Raw genomic sequence first — 27,162 nt, forward strand, 5'->3', positions numbered from 1 at the left:
AGTTCCCACCTACATTTTTCCTTTTTCTGTAATAATAAGCAAATCTTATTAAACGTAGTTGTATGACGCTGTGAAACTTTGTGGTCTTTTGCATGGCTGCCCCCCCCCACTGACCCCCCACTAACCCTGCATCTCTTCCTGTCCACATTCATCTGTCCTCTGATTCTTAGTCTTTGGGTTCAGATCTCGAGGCTGTAAACTAACAAAGCGTCGCTCAATCTCACAGAACAGTTTTAAGTTCAAGTGGCTGCTGCTGCAGAAAAATAAAGTGTTTTAATCAGAAAAATCCATCAGGTTGAATTTATCTTAGTGACACTTCATTTGAGTTCTCAGATTCAATCATTGATTTTATAGTTGAAGTGAATCAAATCTCGGCATTAAAAAATAAAAAAAATAAAAAGTTAACTGATTAAAGTGGAATAAATATTTAGACATTAAAGTTTAAAGAAAACAATTTAAAAGTCATTTTCTTGAAATTGTAAAACTTGATCTTCTTGTCTTGATCTTGACTTAAATACCGTCATAGCTTCAGTTGTGTTGACAACGAGATAGTGTGTTACTTTAATGAAATGACACGTCTGTTTCCATTTGAATGTAAAAGTCTTCTCAGTCAGGCCGATTTGAAAACTGAAGACTTGAATTTTGGTTTTGGAAACAGAAGCAAAACTAAAATGGAGCCAAGACATGTGGACGAACATGCCGTCACGCGCTCAGAGCATAAAACTGCGCTGGCTCTACGACTGGAAGAACGCAGGAAGTGATTCTGAAGGAGGTATCAAAAGGTCAAAAGAGGACTGCTGAGACTATTTTAGGCTCCTCTATATTTAAAACCCTGTTCAGACGTACAACTGCGCCATCTGCTGGGTGCCTCTAATAAAAACCAGGGAAGAGAAGTAGTTCAAAGGTCTGTAGAATTTATTACAATTCCACAATCATAAAGAAAAAGCAGCAGTTACAGAAATATGTACAAGTCTATTATTCTTTTTAAAATACGTGATGGGTTCAGGTACCAGTTTCAGCTTGGCCCCATCTTCAGTCTCTGTAATGCTGCTTTCAAGTGCAGTGCGTTTCCTGGGCTTTTTTTTTTTGTGCGTCACCCGTCGTCCACACGGTCAACTCTCCACCGAAGCCTCTCCATGGCCACGGGTCATGTGAGCAGATTCTCCTGACGGGGGTTAAAAACTATCACCACCTGGAGGGTGGGAGACATCTCGTTGCCCTGGTTACCAGCGTGCTGTAAAAAGCGTCCTGTGGTTTCTCCGGCACGTTCCCTTTGTCGTACAAAAACCATGTTTGTGTCAGTCAAGAGCTGTGACAGGTGTGTCCTGGTACAGCAGTGCTTTAAGACTCTGTGATATTGGGAGGGGGAGGCAGATCACCGGAGGGTCCAGCTGTGGAAGTGTACAACTTTGGCCAAGTGACGTGAGGGGATGGTAACACTGGAGGCATCATCACAACCAACAACCTGACTGTCCAACAATATTCATCAAATATAGATTTCCTATTGCAGTTATTGCTTTAAACTGGAACTAAAAGCTGTGAGTGACCCCTTGAAGTTAGCCTGTGTATGGTGGAGGGGGGAGGGGGGCAGAAAATTGCAGCAGCAGGCGGCGGCGGTCCCTTCGGGTTCTGACCAGGACCTGCTTGGCCAGCACTCGAAGCCAGCAGTGGGGGCGGGGGGTTACTGCAGAGACTGCATGAAGCTGTCCAGGTTGTACTCAGTGTCGTACTGCTGCTGGTCCCACAGCTCCCCCAGGCCGTCCAGCACCGACTTCATCGAGGCCTTCCCTGAGGTCGACGCCGTCTGCTCTCCCTTCTCGCTCTTCTCGTCCTGAAACACAATCGCCACAACAGGAAGTTTAGCCAAATGCCACACTCACGACAAAAACCCAGAAATGTGAGAATCGACATCAATATCGGGATTAAATATCTGATTAAACATGAATTAGCAGAAAAATGTTGGAAAAGGAGTATTTAGACAGATTACCAAACCTGGTGTTTGAAAAACAGTGAGAATAAATCAGTGAACAGAAGTCTGACTGCATGCTAACGGGTTCCGTTTCTCAGAAACACCAATTGTTTCCTCTTTACTGTGAACTTTGGTGGATTTTTCTGATAAATATGAAACTATTTATCCTCCACGAAGTTTCAGCAGATCACAGGAAACACTTTTTATGAGTCAGTCTGGACTTCCTTGGGTTGTGGCGTTAGGTTGTGAACATGTCAGTCCCACCTTGTCCAGAGTGAAGAGGTTGAGGAGCTGGTCTGTGCCCATGCTCTGCAGGCTGGTGTTCTCCTGGCTGATGATGGTGTTGGCGATGCTCATCTTGAATTTTTGCAGACCCATGATCTTCTCTTCCAGCGTGCCTCGTGTGATCAACCTGTACACGTTCACGACCCGTTTCTGCACAATCGACAAACACGAGGCTGGATGTTAACGGACAACAGGCCGTTTCATTTCGGTGCAAAGCCGTTAAATTGTGAAGAAGACAGACGTCACTTCCTCCTCTGGCAGCTGAACTAAATGTGATTTTAAAACGTTAGCAGTCGGTCACATTGCTTGACAGTACCTGTCCTATCCTGTGGGCACGGTCCATGGCCTGCAGATCCCTCATGGGGTTCCAGTCATGTTCCACAAACACCACGGTGTCAGCTCCCGTCAGGTTCAGACCCAGACCGCCAACATGCGTGGTCAGAAGCAGCACGTCAATGGACGGGTCGTTGTTAAACCTGCGTCGGGGAGAGAAGGATCAGACTTTAGTGGAAGCTCACAGAAAAGACACAAGCATTGGTATTATTCAATCTACCGACCTGGAAACGATGGAGTGGCGCAGGCCGGCCTGCACGCTGCCGTCCAGCCTCAAGTAGGTGACGGTCGGCAGTTTTGGTTTCAGAAGGTCGTGCTCCACGATGTCCAGCATGCTCTTCAGCTGGCAGAAAATGAGCACACGATGCTGGGCCACCACCGCCTCCGTGCCCCCCTCCGATCCCCCGCCGCCACCGAGGCCACAGTCCAGCAACAACTGGAGGGAGAAAGGAGCTGATCGTCAGGCAAACGTAATCCGACGGCGATTTTGTGAAACAGGAAGCTGTGACAACGAGCAGCAGTCGTTACCTGTTTCAGAGCGGACAGTTTGGGCGCGTGTTGAATGTCCCGTAGGCTGGAGTTCTGACCTGCCAGCTGCTCAGTGATGCGCTTGTATTCTGGATGGTGCGGTGTCAACACCAGGCTCGGGTGGTTACACAGCTTCCGCAGGTACTGCAGCGCCTGGAGGAGAAGGAGGAACGACAAAGGCTCACTATTCATATTCACAGTTACTGCTTTGATTTCAAAACACTAAAAACATCTGCTCCGTGACACAAAGGCTGAGAAACAAATCAAAATACACTGAAATCTTCAACATTGAACTTAAAAGGTCATTTGGAGTGTTGACCTTTAGTAAAGACTATTAATGAGATAAAAATCACATGAAAGAATTTAGGCTTTAAGCACTTGTCAAAAAATGTTGTCAGTAATGGAGGAGACTCAGGGGCACATGACTCTGCAGCCATTTACTGGGTGACCAAGCTCATTTGTGCTCTCTGAGGACAGAGACAGACCCGTCACCGATCTGTTACACCAGAAAAATGACAAGAGTGACAGAGAGAGAGAGAGAGAGCGAGCCGGAGCCACAACATTATAAAAAACACAAAGTTTGACTTCTGTCCTATCAGTTAGCTCAGCGGCTAGCTGCTCACTATCTCCATCTGTGTGTTCTTGCAGGAGACAAACATTTAGAATAACACTATACCTGGAAGACGTGGCCTGTGGCCTTCAGTTTGGGCTTCTCCTCCTCCTCTGTAGAGGGCGTGGAGATGCTGTCGTCCACACTGGCCTTGGCTCGAGACTTGGCAAAGTCTTCATACAGCTGAACCTGCGTTTTGTGAGAGGATAACATGTTAAACTCGTAGCCCAGCTGTAAGACATGCCACTTTGCTCCCAAAGTAGAAGAATGTTAACATTCACCCCATTTACAAGCTGTTAAACCCCCGTTGAGACCTTGAACATAATTTGCTTCGTGTCAGTAGAAGAGACACGTGTATAATTATGATCAGCGGCTAAAAAAAAAAAAAAAAAAAAAAAAAAAAACCCAGCATACTGAGGCAGCCAGAAGAGGTAATATATGAATGTCCTTTCAATGTCAATAGTGACAGAGCAGCTGTCTGCCTGTCACTGCATTAGAATGTCATTAGAGTACCTGTAGTGGACTCAGATTGCAATAATAGTCCTGAATGATTTTAGGAGGGAGGTCCTGGAGGACGTCCTCTTTCATCCTCCTCAGCAGGAAGGGCAGCACCTGCCGATGTAGCGCCTCCATCGCCAGGACACCTGGAGAGAGTTAACCACAGTTAATGTCCTCACCTCCATAAGCCGTGTAGATGAAATGAGATACCAAAGGTAGTAATGAAAGGAAAGGACAGTGAAGGAGAGCACTCCCATACCTGCCTCCTGTTCCCTGGAGGAACTTTTGGCGTCGCGGCTGGCCAGGATTGGTTTACCGTAGCGAGCGGCAAACTGCCGTTCTGTTCCCAGAAAGCCTGGCATGAGGAAGTCAAACAATGACCAGAGCTCCAGGACATTGTTCTGAGGATAGAGTGGAGAGAGAATATTTAAGTGTTGACTCATACATATGAGGAAGGAACTACAATTTTAAAGCCTACTTTCATGGTGCCTCACCTGAATGGGCGTTCCGGACAATATGACTCGGAAGTTGGCAGCCAACTGTTTGATGGCTTTGGAGAGTTTGGTTTTCCCGTTCTTGATGACATGACCCTCGTCAAGAATGCAGTAATTGAATTTGATATTCCTGGAGGGGGGAGGGGACAAAACGTGTTTAGAAAGCAACGCCTTCCTGCAAAACGCAAAAAAAAAACAAAACAAAAAAACAAAACAAAAACAAAACTCACCTAAAAAAGTCGATGTCATTTCGAACAACATCGTAAGAGGCTACTACCAGATTGTGTCTTTTCACTTGGTGCTGCAACCTGAAAAGCAAATATCCAGCTTCCCTTATTTTAGCTGTGCAGAAACTTTAGTTTAACTCTACATACATATGATGAGTGCATATAAACTTCCTGTTGCTCTTATCGAATTTGGAGAAAAGAATTGTTCTCTTGCAGTAAACTGATCCTCACCGCATTCGTTCCGTAGGAGGCCCAGTGTAGTGCAGCGGGTTGAGGTACTCTTTGCTGCAGAACTTGCCCACCTCGTCCACCCAGTGGCCGGTCAGCGTGGGGGGGCAAACCACCAGGGAGGGCAGGGGGCTGCAGTCCGCAGCCTTTGTCTTGGCATATTCCTGAGCCCTGAACAGATGTCACACAAGCAGGAGGCAGAGTCAGGCGTTACACTAAAACGATTTATTAAAAAAAAAAAAAAAAAAAAAACCCTGCACATCTAAAAATGGAACAAAATCACTGACCCTAACCAACATTTTCCTATAGACTTCAATGCAACTCCTTTTTCACACAGTCATTTGAAAGCATGAAGTTAAAAAGGCTCTAATGTTGGCTTCACCTTTCACTTATCCAGCCTATTTTGCTCTCGAGCAAACCACCAAGTGAATGATTTTACTTCCAAACAGCTCATTTGTCTCCGAGGGACAGAAGAGCTGAGTCACTGAGCTGATGGAGATTTAAACAGGATCAGTAATACAGCCATTGTGCAGTTGGTACCTGAGGTAGTGATCTCCTGCCAGAATGCAGATGGATTGCAGCGTCTTGCCGAGGCCCATGTCGTCACACAGGATGCCATGCAGCTTGTATTTGTTGAGGAAGGACAGCCAGTTCACTCCATCCTGTAAGATTAAACAGAGACGTCTCTCCTGAGTCAGTTACGGTTGAATTGTCGTCACTGTTGGGCAAAAACACAGCTGCCAGGATTTGGATTTGTACACTGCTCAATCAAAAAGACTGATGGCTGCTCTTCAAAGGTGCAACAACATTTCTAGCTAAAAACCAAATCACACAAAACAGACATCAGATCTTTTAGATGATTTGATTGATATAAATTAACCGACAGGAAAAGACTCATCACCAGCCTGCAGCATTTATAACAAAACCTCCATCCAGACTTTGATGACGACGCTCAGTCTTGCGGTGAGAAGGTGAGTCAGGAGGGGAAAAAAAACAAAAACACAACACTCAACGCTTCCAGCTTTTGTTTTAATGTCTAAGGCAGACAGTTAATCATTCCGCTTGAGGGCATATCGGAGACACAATGGGATCAGAAAACTGGCACACACCTGTTGGTACTTCCTAAGCTCTGCCTTAATGGGAACAGGGATCTTATAGTTCTCCAACTTTCTGCCATCGAGCAGCTGCTCCAGGAAGTGGCGTTCTCTGGCTTTCTGGCGAATGAGGTCGGCAGACATGGCTGGAGGGTCGGGTATTCCTGCCTGGTTGAGAGGAGGGGGGGCAGGGGGAAAAAAAAAAAAAAAAACCCAACAATATTACCAGAAGAAGAGGGGCTCTTGATAACAGCATGAAATCATTTTTCTTAGCCCTTTCTGGTTTTGGAGTTTTATTTTAGTGAACAAGTCGGAAAAGGTTTCAGGATTCAACATCAGGAAGTCCTTAAAACATACAGGATGAAATTAAAACTTAAGAGTATTTTTTTATGGCTCCTGCCACTGAATCATTTTTAATTCTAATTCTCTAACAGCCTTGTTTCTGTTCGAGTCCTCCTACCTCTAGTGGGAGCAACCGGATGAGTGTAGCAAAACACTGTGTGGCCATGAAACGAATGCTGTCGCTGGGGTCGCTCATACGGCCCAGAACTGGGACAACCAGCAGCACAATGTAGGGGATGATATCCACATCCAGCTGCTCCATGACGCCTGGTGAGATGTTAGTCAAGGAGTGTACAGAGACTTCACCCTAACCATCACCACACTTTTTATTGTTCTATGTACCACAACATGAAGGATACAGGCCAAAGCCTCGATGGCACCTTCCTGTTTGGTGCAGTCATCTATAGCAGCTAACCAGGGGAGCACACACTCCAGGAAAGTGTTCATGGTCTCCAGCGTGGCTATCTTACTGAGCACGCCCACGCAGCGTGCTGCCATGTGACGCACCGCTGTGTACGGGTGCTGCAGGCAGGTGAACAGATATGGAAGCTGCTCCAGCAGCTAGAACACAACACAGACAGACATTTGATCAAGGCTCATTTGAGACATATTCCTGTGTGTTTGAAGGGACCCTCATCAGTTTCTCCTTTTTCCATGATGTTACTGAAACTCTGATGGTCCAGACATACAATAGAACAGTGTTGATAAGTCAGCCTTACCAAAGGTTTGAGTTCAGGAGCCATGGCTCCAGCCATGACCTCCAGAACTTGCAGAGAGTTGACCAGTTCCTGAGCTGCAGCGTCTCCCCTCTCCAGCTGGGCCTGCCGATCTAGAAAACACAAGAGATGCACACGATGTGAGCGGCCTCAGTGTCGACTGCAAGAATTGGAACAGTCCCTTTAATCTGAGTTGATTCATGTCAGTATGAAATGAACCGTGTTGGACATTGCCCATATTGTGATAGCACACCGTCATTTCAATGCTAGTTTGTTGCTTAATTTAATACTATTTTCATTCCTTTTATACACAGTTATATCTGAAAAGTGTCCTGTAAAGTGCAGGACTACAAAATGTCAAGCAGGCACAAGTCCTGGCGATGAGGAGGAGAAAAAACTATGAAAACAAAGTCCTGAAGGACGTAGTCAGACATGTTTCCTTATCTTTGAATGATGGATGTGAAAGAAAAAATGTGAAGCGGTCATTCTGTGTTCAAAAAGCTACATTGCACACACAGCTGCTTCTACCGAATCAAAGTGAAGCCGAGTCCCGACTCTATTTTACTTCTAATCAAAACAAGCAACCTGCTTGTCATTGTCCAAACACTGATGGGCTGGACTGTACATCACTATCCACCAACACTTTCAGTAAACGACTTTCCAACATAAATTGTTGCTCTTAGCTTCATCACAAGCCAAAGCCTTCAAGAAGAGTCTGACACGTCAAGTACAAAAACCAGCAGGTGACTAATTGGCTAGATTAGCTTTTAAGTGAGAGACATTCTTCCTACTGCTGTTAATGTCTACCAAAGACTGAAAGCTGGTTAATCCAGTCAGAATACCTATGCACTGATTTGCAGTCACCACTGTCCTCAGTGGCCCCACGGTGTTCTCCCAAAGATACGGCAGTGACTTGGTGAAGTCTGCTCCGAAGTGCCGGGCAACAGTTGTTAGGGAGAACTCCGCCCCTCTTCTTTGAATAAGAAACGGTTTCTTGCTCTTGGGCGAAAAAAGAAAAACAGAAATTAGTATTTATACAACCAGCAGCCAAATTGAACAAGTTAAATGTTCCTCGGTGACTCTGTACCTCGTCATTATCAGTGCTGATGGTGCTGCCAGGAGGAAGCTCTGTAGAGGGGGCCTTCGGGGCTCTCGGAGCTGGTCCCCTCTTACTAGTGATTGCAAATGCTGCCCTTTGGTGACGGTAAAGTGTAATGATGCCGCGGGTTTTGTTAACCATGTGATGCATGCCGTCTCTCTCCAACCCACCGCCTAACATCAGGATAAAGACAGAAACGAGGTGAAGAGCGAGCAAGCAAGCAAGCACTTCCTCAGTGTGGACACATGATCGCTATCATCATGTTAGGCATTTTTAAGTCACGTAATGATTAATAAAAGGTAGCCCACAGATGTATGATTCTAAGTATCATGTCACACTTAGAGCCTTATTGCTCTGTTAGTGACTCCCCCCCCTCAGAAATTTTAAGTAAATCATGTGTCAAACAGGCAAATAGAGGCTGTGTGTGTTGTGTAAAACTAACAAAAACAGAGCCTGTGCATCAACAGCTCTTACCTTTGGCATTTTCCTGTGTGGGGGGAACGGGGAAAGCCGATGAGGGAGTGACCGAAGAATCCACGCAGGCCGAGGCACAGAGGTTTTTGATGATTTTGGGGTTGGGGCATGGTGAGCGGCCAGCACATTGCTGCAACAGCTTGGCTATAAAAGCAGCGGCGTAACTCTGAATCAGGGTGTTCTCCTCTCGCTTGATGGCCTCCATCAAAGGCCGAACCAGAGGGTTGAGTTTGTCAGGAAGCACTTGCAGGTTAATCACTGCACAGGCTGTGAACATGTGCACACGCAAGTGCAGCTGCTGCCATTCTGTGCTCGTCTCAATCACTGTGGCCTGAGCCTGCTGGCGTTTACTGTCCAGCGCCTGCCACTGCTTTGACCTCATGTTCAGGCCCGCTGTTGACTCTGTGAAGATGGTGGTAACCTAGGGAACAACAGAGAGGAGAAACTGAGAGACTGGAACAAGAATGATCTGTTACAGAGAGGAAAATCCATTAACCTCTCAAGCTGAGGGTCAGCTAGGTACCAAACGACTAATATCAAAGCTGTCAGTTCAGGAAATAAAAACAAAAACAGTTGGACAAGATGGAAAAACTTGTCTTGATAATGGCAGACAAATGCTATGATAGAGTTAACACACTGCCTGCAAAAACAAGACGTGCCGTCATCTTACCATCATGCCAGCAATATTATATACAACTTTGCCACTGTCTCAAAAGTCTCTTTGCCCAGGCTGAATCAAAAATATCTTAAGTATACCTGCCTCCATATAAAATGATTTGAGATTGTGTTACTGGAGGCCTGCATGGGATAATGTTTTCCACTTGGTATTGCTATCGCATGTAAACCTTCAATTATTCTATTTTATATTTAATTAAATAATGGGGGGGCGGGGGAAGAAAATCACTCCACTGTTTTTTTTCCCCACAAAGACACACACAGACACAGAGACACACAAAATCATCACATTTAGTTCAGTCTTGGATTTGATCTGCTTCCCTCTCTTCATTTAACTTTAGTGTGCATGTTTAGACTGACTTACCAGCTCATTGGCTTGGTCAATGGTGAAAACGCTACAATTGAGGCGATCTTGAAGGTCTATGTTGGCATCAGCTAGCAAGGCAATGAGCTGCTTGCACTCGTTCTGCATCCGTGTGAAGGGGATAGCAATCTCATCATAGTACAACTGCTCAGACAGAATGGCCAGAAGTCGAGGCTGCACCAGTGACGACACCACTTGACAATCCTGGGAAAGAAATTGCAAGAAGGTAATCACGACAATCGGGCCTCTAAATGCCTGTTTTCGTTTTGCCACTAATTCTGCCATAAACAAACTGAACCAAGCTCTTCACCTTTTGCAGTGCAGCCCACTCGCAAAGCACTAGAGCCACAGCTATGCGCTGCAGGGCAGACTTGGAGTTGAGGTGAAAGAGCAGCAGCTGGCCCAAAGACTCAGCTGGGCGGATCTCCTGAGACGCAGCGTTGAGCTGAGGGTCGCAGATACACCTACACAGAGCCCCCAGCAATCTGCACAACAGATAAAAACAGAGCAGGGAAACACCGTCAACTGCCCTGACTGTCAGCATCTTTTTAAACCATTTATAGCATTTTTATTCTCATCAATTTGCCTCAACTTTTTCCTTCTAATGCAACACTGCAAACTTACTTGGCAGCAGTGAGGCGAGCTCGAACCACAACGTAGTCCCTCGTCACTGGGTCATCTGTCACAGTCTCCGCACCTGCTATGTACTCCTGAACTGTTTCTTTCACCTGATTGGTCCCCTGACGCCCCTTTGTGCCAGCCTTATCCTGTGAGACCAGCAAAACATTTATTATGCGTCAGTTGGATGCAATTCCAGGTCATTTTCATGTGGCCTGATAAACATCACTTTGGGGAGGTGAGCAAGCGCGTCGTCATTACTGAATTACCAGACACTTCTCCTCCTGTTTAAACATGTCCACCAACAGTCATTGAAGCTCTCCTATCTTTAACTTCAGGATTCAGCCACAGCCTATTAAACTAACTAAGTGTGTGTGCCCTGCTGTACTATGTCCCCTGGCATAATACAAAAAAACATTGTAAGGTGCATCAACTGGTTGGAAAATCTGCAGCAGAAACCATCCAGAAATCGCACTGACATGACCACGGCACACATTCTTTAAATAGAAAAGATCAGCTGTGACTAGAGTGAGAATTAAGTGAAACTCTGATTTAGCTGTGAGACCTTGGAGCGGACTTTCACTTCCAGCAGCATATTCAGGTCTATAGGAATGTGTGAGGCCTGCATCATGAGACAGAGCCAGGCACCCATCCATGGACAGCTGGCAGCTACCACATACTGATGAGGGGCCTGAGACAGCAGCTCCATCCACACCTGCACACGAACATACACATTCACAAAAAGGCAAAATTCAAGAAATGAAAAAGAGCTTTCCAAAATAGAAAAAAAAAAAGTGATTGCATTTTCCCCATCATTTCTTCAGTAACAGCAGTTAAATCAACTTAATGTCTTATTGTTAAGTTCATATTATAATGCAGACAGAGGAACCAACCTTATGGATCAGGTCAAGGATTTCCTCATTGCTCTCCAGGATGCAGGACTGGAAGATGTGCCTGAGCATATCTTGTAGGATGGGGTTGATCCACATAGCACAGCTCTGAAAAACAAAACAACAACCATCTTATTACATTATCTAGGATTCAAACTGGAAACTAAATACCAGACAGGATGAAAATTCCACAACACAATTACAGGCTCGCTTCTGTCACCTGTGCAAAGATGTAATGCGTTTTCAGCCAAGTTGCTTCTCACCGACTATAGAGAGTAGCTAAGCCTTTTCCAAGGAGTTGCTGCATCTTTGAGGAAAATAAATTGCTAACGGGTGAGAAAAGCAGATGAATCTAGCCACAAATGAAACTCTGCTTTGTATTCCAATTTATTTAGAAATAGCAACAGCTCCTGGGGAAACTGCTACACTCGACCAGTCAGTGACATTAGGCCCAGCATTAAAAATTAAATTTATTTTTTTTAAAATAACCTGTTCATATCCAGCAAAAAAAAAAAAAAAAAAAAAAAAAAAAAAGTATGTCAAATTACATGAATGTCTATTTAGCTTAGTTGAATGTACCTGATCAGCCTTAGACAGCAGAGTGAAAAGGGTTTCCAGTGCTGCACGTCTTACGGATGAAATAGTGTGTCGCAAGAATGGCCAAACCCGAGGAACCAGAACTGTTAATGACTGCTGCATGCTGGAGTGGACAAGAAAGACCATTGTTATAAATAAACACCAACATTCATTGTTCATATTAAAATGCTTATAGCAAGCCGTGCATTATCTGATTGGGTGCTTTTATGTAAATCAAGATCGAGTTCAACCAATGTCCTTGTACAATGCTGACACGACACAACACACCCACGGAGTTCAGGGGAAATCATTTGCCTTCCACTTAATGATAAACTAGATAAGCAACTGTGAATACCAAGTATGTGAAACTGCATTTGAACTTTAAATTTTCTGTTTAAACTGAGCAGTGACAGAATCTTTAATCTACCCAGATTAGGTTTGGCCTTCACTGTTCATGGAATCAGTCAAATGTGCCCAACAGATAGGTAAGACATTCATTTGATTTCTACACCACGACTGTATTGTATAAAGCCTACACACCAATGAGCTCTATTAGTTATCCATAAGTATTTTTGATACAGCAGTTTTTTTATTACACAACAGAGACTGACCTGCACTGTCGAACCTGTGGGTAAGTGAGCAGTGATGACAGCAGCGTCATGATGCTGTTGGTGGAAGCAGTCAGGTCATCCAGGTCTAAAAGTGCATCCCATAGTGTGTTCACTATGAAGGGTACCTGAGGGAGGCAGAAATTTAACAGTTTAACAAACTGAGACCGGGATTTGACACATTGCACTCAAGACTGAAACTTTAATTGTTTAAAAGAAAAAAAAACCCACTTGTCTTTCCCCTCTCACCTTATTTGGTAGTAGCTGTACCAGACCTTCCACAACAGGGATAAGAGCTGCAGCTGCCACAGCTCTGACGTCATCATCTAGATCCTGCAGGCCTATAGTGACGGCAGGGAGAACCCGGGGCAGCAAGACAGAGATCAGGTCCTGAAGAACAGAGGAAGAGACAGATGAATATGGCTGTGAGATGACACAGAACGGCCTCTACAGTAACATTTCTCCACAAGGAGTTCACATCGTCCTACACCCAGTTCGTATTCATGGCCTTACGGCGCTCAAGTCAAATACATTGTAGCAGCCTGCTATGCTTATTTAAAAGGCAAATCATGTATACCCAGAACAGGTGGTACCTGTCTGACAGCGAGGGCATATTTGATCCCAAGCAAGCCTCCATGACGGACTTCCCACTGGTCCTCTTTTAGAAGATTCAGCAGGACATCTACTGTCATGGAAACACCCGTTTCATTCATGTGGCGAAGGGCCACGCCGAGCGTCTGGGCACACGTCTCCCTGACTGGGGCCACCACCTGGAATCAAGAGAGAGAAATATAGGATGAAGTATATCAGGAGGTAACTTTTCCTCAAACATCCCATTAAAAAACAAGCCTACCTCATCAGATACAAAATCCCCAAAGCGATCCAGAGCAAATACACAGAGCAACCGGATGACAACGTCCTCTATCCATTCCTGATGCTGCCGCAGCATCTAAATCAAAAAGTCAGACTTCATGTCATGGCTAACTTCCACTAAAATGTTGAAAAACCTGAGATCAAAGATAATATACCTGTTCTCCAGTGCTTCCCATCAGCTTCCCACCCCCAGCACCGTGGGACTTCAGGATTTCCCTAAGACCAGTACCAGCACCATGACGAACCTGCAAACAACCACATACAATCAATTTTTTTTTTTATTAATGTGTATGTTGAAAGACCAATCAGTAAATTTGGAGGTGACAGCTCTGAATCCAAAATTTTTAAAGTCTGGCTCAAAAATCACTAATTTAAAAAAATTCTTTGTTTTTACCTCCCATGAAGGATTGAAGAGGTCGTTGCATAGCTCCTCACAAAAGCTTTCCAGAGGCCATTCATGTGTCTGAAAAACAGAAAAGAAGAACATCAAGTTGACCTTTATAGATTTTGTGCTGAAACTGCAGGGGAAGAAGAAGAGGGGGGAGAAAAAAAAATTGACTTGTTTTACCTCCTCTAACAGGTTGGAATTATCTGGAACGTTGTCAATTAAGACTTTATGGTCTGTTGCTGGTTGGTCAATCACTACATTGGTGGTTTTCCTTCGTTTCTCCTCAGGTTCACCCTCAAAACTGTCATTGCTAGAGGACAGAGATCAAAAGGAAATCATTTATCATTAGAACTAAATTACACTGTGTAATGTTGTTATAGACTCAGAATAATAATTTCTACCTGGTTGTTTTACTTCAGAGATCTAGATGATCTCCAGCTGTAGCCGAACATGTTGTAGGTGCACAATCATACCTCTTTTCATTTGGATCCATGTCTCGGGATCGTTGTTTTGCCACTAATTTAGCCATCCTCTTAGCCTTGTTCTTCTGACGACTGCTCATGCCTGGGCGAAACTCTGAGTCAATCAACTCAGCAGCATGAATGGGCTGAAAACAAGACAATGGAGCTGATTATACAGGGCGACATTACTGAACAAACAACACACTGCAATATCAAAACAGAACAAAATGAATCATTGCAGTTATTTCCATAGATGGAAACGTCATGAATCTCCAAGGAGTCCTTCCTGCCAAGTAAATCTAACCTTCCAAACCAACAGTGACTGTAATAGGCTAACTGCATTCCCCCTGCTTATTCATGCACAGTTGTATTGTTTTATACTGTACAGGACTTCAAGCAGGCACAGAATCTGTTCATGAAGACCCACACTGCTGCATCCTTTGCTGCTACTTGTGTGACACAATATTTTAGAGAATTATTTGTGGCACATGTGACGTAACTACATGCCACTGGGGCAGAAATACAAAAAAGGTATTCACCCACTGACAAATCAACTAAAATTGTATGCAGGCCTTCACAAAAAGGAGTATAATCCCCAACAGCCTCCGGGGGAGAAAAGGGGAAAGGAACAAAAAAAAAAAAAAAAAAGGAGGGTGGGGGGGGAGAGGAAGCTGCTTCACCAAAAACAGTCACACCAAAGCGAAGATGACAATCAGCGTAACCATAATACAACAACTCCGAGAACAAAGATCCTGTTTAGACAAATCTTTGTGCTAAAATGAAAAAGGGTGTACATGTCATAGGGAAGCAAATTCTAACCTGCCTTTATTTCATTTATGTCAGAAGATGCCAGAGAGACACCTCACTATGTGCCTTAAACTTCTGACCATCTTCACCTATTTAAGGGAACTTTATAGTCTATCCAGCGCTACAGCTTGCAGAAATAAACAAAATAAACCAAACAAATATTGCATGATCTCAGAATCTTCCAACTCATAGCTAAGAGGCTAAAACAACACCCACTACATGGTTGCGGGAGCTGGATCCAGCTGCAGCTTTGCTTCCATGGGCTCTAAGCACACTGGCTTGACTGTTGTAGTCCAGGTCCTCATCATTGAAGAGCTCCTCTGTGTCCATTCCTATAGCAGCACCCATATCCAGACCCAGCTTCTTCTGAAGAAGCTTCCTCTGACGAGCAAGGCGTTCCTTAGGGTCCATCTCACCTGCAAGCAAATGACAGGAAGTCAGGGATAAAATTTAGATGGCACAGAACAATAAAGGAAGACTGCAGTGTACCACTGTAAGGAATATTGACCATGAGTGTGAAAAACTGTCTCATTCTGAGGCTAAATCTAGCTATGTAGCAACATGATTAAAGCTAAGGCTACAAAAAAAATACAGGACTGTCATAAATAGCTCTGAAAGTCACCTAGATGTTGCTAAATTTAGTGAACTTCTATCAACTTCTGCAGGGCACCATAAAAGAGAAGTGAAATGAGTTCAGAGTTTTTTGGGTTTTTTTTTTTTTTAAAGCTGGTATAAAAGACAAAAAGAGTTCAAATTTAAATTATCTTAAAACAGATATTTACATTGCAATCAAAGCCATGACTACAGTTTCTCACTTTGTGTACTGAGAGACAGTATAAAAACAGACCCTGAGGCTAAATTACAAAGGACCACATAATTGATATGCTGTGCAGAGATGCCGTTTTCAACCCCCTGGCTTTTAGTCCATCTGCTGTTGCCCAAGTTATGTTACATATTATAAAAATGTCTGAAGCCTACACATAAACATGGGTGTGTCTGATTTGTTCAGAAATTCAGGTTGCGTGTGAAATTGTGGCTGTTACTACAAACCAGTTTTGTCATCCTGCAGCTCAAACTCAGCCCCTGCAGATCCCAACAGAGAGGCCCCATGTTTGAGTAAGCGGGAGATGTCAAAGTGGTAGAAATTTAACCGGTCACAGGAAGAGTCCTCTGGTGAGAAGTCTTCACAAGATTCTAAAGCAAGCAAACAACCAAAAACACACATCACAAAAGCTTTTTGTCCCTTAAGAAATCTGAGGCCATTTGTACATTAATATAGATACATTTGACAAAGCAACTGTAACTCTAAAGTCAGTGTTCAATGTTGTACCTATGCCAACTCCCTCAAATTTCACAATTTAAGCATGTTGATGAAGGTTCAAGAACTTACCCTCTTTGGGCTTTGGGGGTGGGTCCCATTCAGGAATATTCTTCACAATGGCTTCTACAGCTTGGCCTGCTGCTATACGTGTGTCCCAGTTGGGACTCCTTAAGTAGGTCAAGACCTTATAATTGAGAGAAAAAAAAAGATTTAATTCACTGTACATGTAACTTAGATTGGAAGTATGACAGGAAAAAGGATACATCAAAGGCAAACCTTTGACAGGAGGTTGTTGAGTTCATGTGGGTGGAGTTTGACCACTTCTCCAAGCTGCTGGGCTGCTGCTTTCCTGGTTACTGGTGTTGTTCCAGTGTCAAGCAGGATAAACAAACGATCAAGTCTAAAGACAAGTTACACACACGGAGGAAAAAGCAAAAACACAAGGTCAGGAGAAAGCTTACAGACCACACACAATACACAGCACTGAACAAACATCCTGATACCCCCCTTTTCTGTTTGTGATGATCTACTGTGGACCACCAAATAGTTTTGTGGGGTTTTTTTTTATTATTTATTAGTTATACGTATATAAATGAATTTGTCTCAATGCAACACGTGCAAGCAAGGATGAAACAACTCAGTATTAGTATTTGCTTGGCTTTGCAACCTGTTTAATGATCCTGCTCTTTCACTAAGGACATTAGCAGCCTATTAATAAAGTGAAGTGGATTAGAGATGTACGGGGCGTGACCCCAAGTACCACTCACTTTAAGTACAGATTAGTCTGTTTTGCTATGCAAAAGACCACGTGGAATCAGCACAACAATCAAAACGGGAAGCATTAGCTGAGACCACATCAGCACCGCATTTTATAATATTACAGTTAAACATTCAGCATTCAAGTGCAGGGTGCATAATTGCAAACTTGACAAGTTGCAATGTTTCGATGTGTGCTCCTAAGCAATGTTCCTTTTTCGTTCTTATCACAATTCCTTCCACAAAAAGGTACTCAACGGTCTAATCTACGTTTGCAATCTGCCACAACTTTCCGGTTGCATGAGTTAAAGCCGGGTTGTTGCTTCTTCTTCTTTTCATTTTTTTTTTTTTATCTTCAGCGGAGCATCAACAAAGGAAAGTGACATTTAATGCCTGAAGATAAGTCCAAACGGAGACAGGAGGCCTGCCTGCTAAACTCCAAAAACCACGAGTAGTGAACAAGTTACACCGTGACGTTAGCCTCGTTAGCTTAGTGGCAGCCGTTAGTCGGCCATTCTACCAGCCGGTTAGCTCCCTAGCTAGCTAGCTAGCTAACGGTTAATAACAGCAACACCGTCAAACTTACCTCGAAACAGCCATGGTCAAAAAAATATATATAACTATGCCCGCATTCAACAGGCGACTGGTGATTTGAGCCCTCTCCCTCCTCCCGTTTGCTTCTTATTTTTCCTTTTTTTGGAAGCTGTTTAACGTTTCCAACGCGACAGACAATAGTAGATGAAGTCATTAGCTAGTTAGCAGCTAACGCTAACTAGCCGAGGCCCAGGCTTCTGCTTCTGGACCGCCGAAGAGTGACTTCACCGCCAATTCATGGCTTCAAAGTTGTCCCTCTTGTCTCCGCGGTATCTTCTCCCACGAAATGTCGCCGGGTATCGTACGCACATCAATCCATAGCCCGGGCTACCCTTCAGCACTCTTCGCGGATAAATATTTTAACCTGATAAGATGTAAAGAGTTATTTAGTCGCCCGCTCAGGGCGAGCCAGAAGACTGTTTTTATACGAGGAGCCATCTTGCATTTATTCCTTCCTCCATAGCAGGCGGAAGCTGATTGGCTAGAAGCGTCGGTGAGAACCAATCAGAAAGCGCGTTAAAAGAGGAAACGAACGGAAAGGGGAAAAAAACCAAAAAAAAAAAAAAAACCCGAAGGGATCGTTTTTATTTATTTTTATTTATTTTTATTTTTCATCAGCACATTGATGTGTTAAATGTGCTTTTTAGTTTCTCTATGAATAAAATGTAACATTTACAGATGGAAGGCTTGTATTGCGTGATTCTATGTACGTGTTTGTGTGCAACCTAGATGCCAATCATTTCTGTTGTCAGGATCAGAATACCCTGACTTTATATATAATTTCATGCTTTTCTTTTTAATTATAAATTTTGTCGTCATCTTTTGTTCCTAGTCAGTCTTGCAGGTGAAGCTGTGATAATCAAACTTGACAAGATTTTGCAATTGCCAATCTTGAGCCAGGAAGAATACAACAGGGTTCATTCATTCAGCAAAAGTGTTCTGAATGTTTTTTTAAGAAAGCTGTTGAAAGTTGTACAGAAAGTTGGCATTTTATGTTTATAATTATAGTAACTCCATTAGGGAAATAAAGTATTATTGATAGCATTTGATGTCCTGGCACTGTGAGAGCGTGACTGTAAACCTGTCAGACATAGACAGACACACCCACACTTAAATGTATCTTAGTCATTAATCCGATAATATAGCCTCATCTTTTAAGAAATTATGTTCTAGTTTTCTAACCCTCTTCGTGGTAGTCATGCCCTAAAATAAAGGAAACAGGAGTTCTCCATCCTATCTGTCCTGGCCTATTTTAAACAAAATAACTAAGAATATGAATATTCATATTTACATGATTGCTGTCATGTCAGTTTTTACTGAGAAGGTTTGAGGCAGAAACCTTTTCCAGATTAGATTCCAGGTTAGCTGTCAATGTGATGAGTTTACTGATAGTTGTAATATCAGTGTACAGCACAATAGAGACCAGGAAATAAGGCATGGCTTTATTGTTGACATTTTTCAGTCTGTCCTCATAATATTTGATGATCTTTTAAACTGGGTGACTTTCATATTATAGATTTTATTTCCTTCTCAGCATCCTGAGGGAAGAGTCCTGTTTTTGGACCATAATTGTGGTGATTGTCCATCAGAAGAATGACTTCTGTTGTTTGAAGGTTGTGTGGAGAAGGAACCACTGAGTTCATGTGATCAGCCCAGTTTTACACAGTGGACCAAACATACCTTACAGGTTTTGAGATGACAGTGTTTGCATATAACGTCCTGTTCATCACCATATGAAAGCATCAGTGCACAGATTAGTTGCATCGAGTTTGACATAATTTTATCACATAATGACCATCCTGTCTGTTTGCAAAATGTTGGTTATGAAACATTGTTATGCAATATCTAAAATAAGCACAGGGCTTTGCAGTTTCGAGGACGATGTGTGCTCACATTTAGATTCCAGTAAATCCTGAGTTATGTCTTTGGGGTGATGCATTAAATGATCAACATGATTTTCTAACTAACAATCCAATATGTTTAGCGGTTTGTCTTATTTTTTTGTATTTAGCTATAAATCAAATATGTCCATGATTCATTGACTAGTAGCACTTCTGACAATAAGTGCTTAGAAAAGCATAGCAAAAATTACAATCCAAACATTTTAAAATATCTTTTTTTGTTTGGGTTTTTTGTATGTTTATTTTTTATTTAAAGGCACAAGGAGAACACACAGTCACCATTCAGGGAGGAACCAGCTGGCCAGTTGAATGAAACCATAGCCTTCCTGCTGACATGCAACAGTGCTGAAAACTGAGCCAAAGTGATGCCCTTTGTAAACACTTGATATTTCAGTTCTTCCTTGGGACTCGAATTTTTCTGAACTGTTCCTCTTACCCTAAGCTGTTGTGTGAACAACATCCATTTGTTGCACATATGCAGAGTGTCTAGCTTGAAAACATCAGGGAATTTTTCGTCTTTCCTCCTGATGTTTTGAATCTCATTGGGATCAATACACACAGCTCCCTAATTGGCTTGAGTGCAGCATCTCTGGCTAATGATGACTGAATTTCCTGCAGTCACTAAGAGGATTCAACTGCGGCTAAAACGACACCACATAAACCCTAATTACAAAGCACCTCAGAAGTGCTCATATGTCTCGATTTATAACCCCAATAAAGAGTTTATGATCTCGGTCTCAAGTCTTCAATACAACATGAGGTTCATGTTTTCAATTTTAGAGGAAAATAGACCTTTATTAAGGGGATGCATTTAGGTGCAGCTACACAGAGCAGGTCAGCTCCACCCCTCACTCCACCGCAGCTCCACCCTCTCCTCCAAATATGGTTTCCTATGGTATATATATATATATATATATATGATGGCGACAGCCAAATTACAAACTTGAGCCTTTGACAAACTAGTGACTGACATCAACGTGGGGTGAGACTTGGTTACTCCCATCACAGCGCCGTATCACTGCTGTACTGACTTAAACCTCAGCCCTTCCTCTCTCTCTTAACAAAGCAAGATGTCCACTTCATTGATGAAGATCGCAGAGGACATGATGCCTCTGGCAGCTGTAAAAAGTCTTTGACTAAGTGTAACACCTCTCTCTGATCAATTAGAAGCTCTGAATAAAAGCAAACAATGTGCTGAAGCTGTTGGACAAGCAAAGCGCTCTGTTCTTTGGGCAGGAAGGATGACAATCTTTTTGAGTGCCAGATCATCCTACAGTGTTCTTAAAAGAAGTAGCTCTCCTGCCAACAATTTCATTCTGGATCTGTTCTGGACTATTTGACATACAGCTCTAATATCTATAGATGTTGCAACGTTGTGGCTTTTCCCACCTTCAGATCACCAAGCTGAATAAAGCCCAGGAATAAGATTTGGTTGCATGAGGACTTGATTTGAGTTCTTCCTCAAATAACTATTCAATTTTGGCTCTAAAATGAAAAGCCTGTTTTTTTAACATGCTCATGACCCAGAAATGACTTAAGCATGATCAGTGTGTGTCTCAAAGTGGGTGTGTGTGAACCCACAAGGGGCCTTGAGGGGGTTCCCAGGAGAAAGGGAATAATTTATTTTAACTCTAACTCTATAATTACCAAGATGACAGAATGTCTTTTGGGGGGGTTCAACCTTTTTCTCTTATCTACATGTATTCATTATCTGAATTTATTGGTTATCAGGCAATGCATTTCACGTTATCATTGTTGAGTGTTTAAAAAAATCATCCACTTTCCCATAGACATCAATAGAATCTAAATTTTTACCACAAACTTACTCCAAGCTCTGGAACTTATGTCTAATTTTCTATACAGACTGTTTTTAACCCCCTTTTTTGGTTGACAGTTATTTAAACATAAAATACATCGTATTTATATGGTCAGGGTTAGGGTTAGGGTTAGGGCTTCATCTGACCGACTGCATCGGTCAGATGAAGCAGCTTGACTTGAACATAACTGCACTTAATTTCAATCACTTCCCTCTTTTCCACGCTTCGCTCCACGCTTTCAGATGAAAATTTAGCACAATTAGAAATGACACTGTTTCACCTCCGATGTCAGTACATTGTGCAACAGAATCCAGAAAAGGCTAAAAAACATGTTTAAAAATAGACAAAGCTTCAGAATCACAATGTGTGTAAATAGCATAATGAGGTTTATTCTGAGCAAATAGTACTTGAGTAATTGTTCAAATGTCAGATGCAGATTTTCAAATTCCTGGAGCGAGGAGGAGAAAGAGGCGAATCTGTCTCATAAAATGCAAATTATAGCTGCAAGTTTCGAGTGTAATGCAATAATTTCAACTAAATCTATATAATGTGTTCATAAATCCTCCTTCAGATGGCGGAGAATGATTTTCAGCTGATGAATGTGGAGGAGGAGGCATCAGCCCCTGTGTCATGGCCTGATGTGATCCCAGTTTAATACTATTACATCATAATCACCCCAGTGAACTCTGTATAATACTTTCTTATGGTTTTACAACCATTGGTGATGCTTTTTTGACAACATTACCCATGTAATAAAGTTATAGTTGTTAGTCTGTACCACAGCCCAGAGGCAGCCATTTACAGTCGTGACCTCAAAGTCTGCATCCAGCTGATCTTCATTATAAAGAAAGTCAAAAGTCCAGGCAAGGGGTCCATGTGCTGGAGACAGTGGAGTTCATCTGATTCAGCCAAATGTCCCCCCGACATGTTGACAGTGAGACGCAGAAAGAGATGAACTGTTGCCCTTTTTTAGGGCCTGGAGTAACAACACAAGAGGATCAGGACTCTGGGTGTTATTCATTTCCTGTCGGTGGTCATAATGTGGCTGGTCGTGATTGTACATTTTGAATGTGGGAGAGTTTTTTTGTTGGATGTTTCTAGTTTAACAGATGGGCGAGTGGGCGGTTGGTTTTTTTTTTTTTTTTACATACATTTCAGCAACCACTGAAGAGCATGTGAAAACCATTGAGTTTCTTCATTCTCAGTTTCTCTCCTCAACTTTGTCGAGAAATGAAAAAGAAAGACTAAACTCATGTAGTTTTGAGATTTCTAGTTTTCCCACGCTGCCTGCTTGTCACCTCTCAGGCTGCATGTTGCATTCTTGTGACTGACAGAAGTATTAACTCAACCCAGTATGTATTTTGAAAGGTGTGGGGATCTGCAGCAGCTGTATTCTGACTGAGGAGGACTTGGTGAACAATCAGCAGCTGGGATGAATTGGAGCACAAATCTCCGTCCACCTACTAGTTTGGCTACTGAGCTGACACCCTCAGTGTTTGGGAGGAGGAGGCAGCGAGACCACTTTAGTCCTCTTCGCCACATTCATCAGCTTCCTCCTCCATAGGAAACTCAGCGGCATATATTCCCAGAAATGCTATTTTCGAGAATCCGCCACATGGCATGTAAGAATCAGGACTGTGACTGATGATTACTTAGGCTAGATCACATTGTTTTTAACAGGAACTGGCTCGAACAAGGTCCAATCAAGACCACGACCTTTTAGTTCAGCCAGATTCTTGAGTAGAACAAGAGGAAAACAAAGAAGTCTGGAGTTTATAAAATGACTGTCTGCAGTTGTCCAGGAAAGGATGTGTGAGGACATGTGGTTGACATCAGGGGAATATTTTGGATACATTAGAATAAATATTTTGTTTATCCCATCCCATGGCATGACAGAACAATCCTATTTTATTTTATTATTTTTTTTTTTAAATTTGGCTTATCACACAAGAACAGAAACTTATTTTTGTGATTTTCAGGTGGCAATGTCTTATCATCCATCATCACAAATATTAATTTTATGTCAGAGCTTCTTCTTTTTTTCAGCTGATTAGCTGTAAATCTTGAGCAGAAATATGCTGCCCCCTGCAGACTTGGGCTTTGATATGGCATTATAAAGGTACCATATTAAACAGAACCAATTTTAACCAGCATCACAGAAACCACCAGTACAGTAACCTCAGTTCAACTAACACAGATTTGTATTTTATTTAAAAACTATCATCATAGAAGTGCACAGCACTGACTGAAATCCTCTGTGTACAGAAGAGCAGCAATTACACAAACAAATTGTGGCTTCTAGCGGCGCATATTCTTTCATACTTTTTCATACAATTGACACTCATCAAAAGAAAGAAAAAATTCAAGGTACAGAACACCAATACAAATAGTGCTCTCTTATCTCAACCACAAAGCCACGTAAATCCCTTTTGTTACTGCTCTTAACTTAGCACAGTTTTAATCATAAAGATGACGGGCACATGGTCAATATGTTCAATACTTCTGAGGTACTTTGGCTTAATTAAATACAAGACTTTTGGTCTGTAGCTAAATTATACAGTAACACTAGTCAGTACAGTGGTGCAAACTCTGCCTCAGTAACATTCACTCCAGATATCTCAAGCATCTTGAAAAACAACAAAACAAAAAAAACAAACAAAAAGTCACGCAGGCGCTACACAGAAAATGACAGCAGAGTATACATATTGCACATTGCGTACACCTTACGGTTCAAAGTGCTGCCCCAATCTCATCAAGTCTCTTCAAATTAAAAACAAGCTTTTTCCTTCAGTGTATTCTGTTGTGTTCAGGAGAAACAGACCGCCGCCTGCAGATCCATCATCTGTCGAAGCACGGGGCAGCGCAGGTGTAGTGCATGCTGACTTGGTAAGCCCTGTTGGTGATGGTGGACTTTGGATCCAGCGAGGTGGTGATGGCCTGGGTGCTGCCGTGCTGCGGGCCGTTCGACGCCTGCAGGGTGGTGGCGGAGTGGCTGAGGTAGGAGGACGGCCTGTGGTTGGCCTGCTGGGGATACTGCATGCCGGGCCGGTGCAGGTACTGGGCCCCAGTGGACGTCTGGCCTGAACTGTGGTAGACCATCTGCTGCTGCTGCTGTTGGCTGGGCTGCTGGCAGTTCTGCTTGTTGGCCTCTTTCACGTCACTGTCATGTGCCCTGAGGAAGAAACAGGGAGGTACATTGCTGATTTATGCGGACATTCGGCCCTATAAGACGGTGCCTCGTGTTCAGATCATTTTAATTAACTGTCACAGCTATCATGGCGCGCACACACGCACATCAGCAGCTTCTCAGCGCACGGAACGAGGCTCTCCCATGCGTAGCCTGTGAGGTGCAGCAGGCGGGGGGGCCACGTAGGGGACAGGTGGAGGATGAGGCGGGAGGCGGCCACACATGCGGCGGCCACCAGGGACGGAGCAAAACGCAGGAAGACATGATCTGAGGGCAGAAAGAAAACAATGCAAACAGCACACACAAAGTGGGAAACTGTACTCCTCTGCAAAAGGAATAAAAAATATATGAACAAATAAAAATATTATGAACTCATTAAAAGTCTCTTAAAAACAGCATAAAATAAGTTGCTGTTACTTCAAAACTGAGCGATGAACAAAGACAAACTGCAGCCGGGTGGGTTTGGGCTTTGTGCTAACTTTACTCTGGTTTAGTCATTTGTGGGTTGTTGAAGCAGCTGTTGGTCTCGTTGCCTCCCTGACACACACACACACACACACACAGCCAAGCTAGCTAGGCCCATAGCCTCAGCTAGCCTTAGCTAGCCTTAGCTAAACCAAAAGCAACCCCCCTACCCAAAAAAAAAAAAAAAAAAAACCTTTGAGAATGAATCACCACCTTCATAATTTTGCTTGTTTTTCCACAATAATGTTTCCCCAGGATACACTGAGCTAAAGTCCTGCTAAAGCTAACTAGCCCAGCAAAGTGGCAGTAACGGCCCCCTCAGCTTTTGACTCTCCATAAAATACATATTTAACTAAACAAAACGATGAATCACGTCATTTTATTCATTTTAATGAAATATTAATAGGTAGTAAGACAGTTAATGTAATGAAGTCAACTTAAGTTAACTTTAAATTTAACTAAGTCAACTTCATTGGAACATTTAGATGAATTGAAATGCACAAAAAAAGCTAATTCAAACTGAACTTTAAATTTTTTGGATTCAGTTGAGCTGCTTCATTTAACACAAAGGTCTGTTGACCTTAAAAAATAAATAAATAAACTTACCTTGCAAAGAAACCTCCAGGAAATAATCGGCATACTTGGCCATGTATAGTTTAGTCTTCTCCAGGAAGGTCAGTGGCCAGCCGTCATGGAGGTCTCCCTCGTGGACGGCAATAGACAGGTAATACTCTATGAAATGAGCAGCTGTGGGCAGGTACAGATTCCACTGGAAGGTTTCCAGCAGCAGCAGCTCCATGTGCAACAGGCCCTGCTTGGTCAGGACCAGGTTCATGGAACTCATGCAGCCCAGGCTGTTCAGGATCTCCAGCTTTGGAACCCGATCTTCCCTTTCCTCAAATTTACCTGCAGAGAGGAATATTTGGAAGGTCACGAGACGAGACGTGACAGCAGCCGGACAAATGGGACGAGCAGTCAGCGACGTTCCTTACTGGCCAACAGAAGACACGACAGTGAGATCATGTGGAGCTGCTGCACCGTGACGTCATACCGGTCCATGAAGAGGTCCAGCAGGTACACGGCCAGGTGTCTGGCTGCAGGACACAGCCTGAAGCGGTTACTGACGATGGCGATGAGGTCTGCAAAGTACCGTCTCAGGTTCAGCTGAGGGGACTGGCCTTTGTAGGACGGCAGCTTGAGTTCCTGTTTGAGAACACACTGAATTTGACCTCACAGACTTAGTGGGCATTAAACTCTAAACTCTGGGGCGATGCCTGCGAGATCATCACAGACTCACTGACATCAGCAGGTGGCGTCTGGCGAGTAACTGAACATTAGGACACAGAAAACACAACAATTGGCATTTATGCTTTTCCTGGCAGACATCCATGGAGAAAATGGTGACAAGTGCTTTTTCTGGAATTAATGTCCAAGTGCAGGTTCACTACAGACTACATGTGCCATCTAAGGTGGAGCGCATGAGCTACAGCTACTAAAACTGAATTTTCCAAGAAGATGGGACAGCTGCTTTCCTGTATCTGTATGTGGGTGGACACGTTTGTACACATGCATGTATGTGAATGTCCAATCTCTGAGTGGTTTTGTTTAATACCGACTGAAAATGTCAATAGTAAAAATAAAACAAGAAAAAGATGAAGAGACACAAACAAACATCCAACGTATAGACCTCAGATTCAGCAGGAGATGTTGGCAAGATAATAAAACACAATCATGGATGCACCAATGAAACGCAAGATGTGATGCATTTTTATGTGTGTGTGTGTGTGTTTTGGCAGCCATCACACAACTTCTGGTGTCCCACTGACTTTGTAGCGGAGCGCCTGGTAGATGTCTGCAGCCAGCTGTCCCCTCCACCACTGTTCCTCCAGCTCCATTTAACACCGCGCTGTGAAACCCGTCAAAGGCTGCGGATGCTCTGCACAATGAGACAACACAAGTGTGCA

General features: G+C 43.2%; 2 protein-coding genes across 3 annotated transcripts; both read right to left on the bottom strand.

Annotated features, from left to right (window-relative positions):
* Positions 1 to 1,019: 1,019 nt before the first annotated feature.
* On the bottom strand, positions 1,020 to 18,247 carry btaf1 (BTAF1 RNA polymerase II, B-TFIID transcription factor-associated). Of its 2 annotated transcripts, none has more exons than XM_029521628.1 (38): positions 17,821 to 18,247; positions 16,755 to 16,878; positions 16,548 to 16,662; positions 16,208 to 16,351; positions 15,433 to 15,573; positions 14,363 to 14,516; positions 14,070 to 14,199; positions 13,896 to 13,964; positions 13,657 to 13,746; positions 13,482 to 13,577; positions 13,222 to 13,398; positions 12,878 to 13,018; positions 12,632 to 12,756; positions 12,024 to 12,144; positions 11,448 to 11,552; positions 11,120 to 11,269; positions 10,561 to 10,703; positions 10,247 to 10,421; positions 9,937 to 10,140; positions 8,898 to 9,318; positions 8,412 to 8,596; positions 8,167 to 8,323; positions 7,328 to 7,437; positions 6,968 to 7,169; positions 6,727 to 6,875; positions 6,282 to 6,434; positions 5,713 to 5,834; positions 5,176 to 5,343; positions 4,948 to 5,025; positions 4,718 to 4,847; positions 4,483 to 4,624; positions 4,239 to 4,369; positions 3,792 to 3,914; positions 3,116 to 3,268; positions 2,812 to 3,023; positions 2,571 to 2,730; positions 2,234 to 2,404; positions 1,020 to 1,831 (listed from the first exon to the last, which is right to left on the bottom strand). In XM_029521628.1, the coding sequence occupies exons 1-38, from the start codon at positions 17,832 to 17,834 to the stop codon at positions 1,682 to 1,684; spliced, it is 5,535 nt and encodes a 1,844-aa protein (XP_029377488.1). In that variant the 5' UTR covers positions 17,835 to 18,247; the 3' UTR covers positions 1,020 to 1,681. The 2 variants fall into 2 exon arrangements, with proteins under 2 accessions (XP_029377488.1, XP_029377487.1); XM_029521627.1 differs by having other exon boundaries at positions 14,363 to 14,496; positions 15,374 to 15,573; positions 17,821 to 17,834.
* A 5,677-nt stretch (positions 18,248 to 23,924) lies between these two features.
* On the bottom strand, positions 23,925 to 27,133 carry ccnj (cyclin J). The gene is made up of 5 exons (XM_029521537.1): positions 27,025 to 27,133; positions 26,191 to 26,401; positions 25,805 to 26,104; positions 24,841 to 25,000; positions 23,925 to 24,718 (listed from the first exon to the last, which is right to left on the bottom strand). The coding sequence occupies exons 1-5, from the start codon at positions 27,091 to 27,093 to the stop codon at positions 24,385 to 24,387; spliced, it is 1,074 nt and encodes a 357-aa protein (XP_029377397.1). The 5' UTR covers positions 27,094 to 27,133; the 3' UTR covers positions 23,925 to 24,384.
* Positions 27,134 to 27,162: the final 29 nt, after the last annotated feature.

Source organism: Echeneis naucrates, chromosome 15 (assembly GCF_900963305.1).
Source record: "Echeneis naucrates chromosome 15, fEcheNa1.1, whole genome shotgun sequence".
Lineage (NCBI taxonomy): Eukaryota > Metazoa > Chordata > Actinopteri > Carangiformes > Echeneidae > Echeneis > Echeneis naucrates.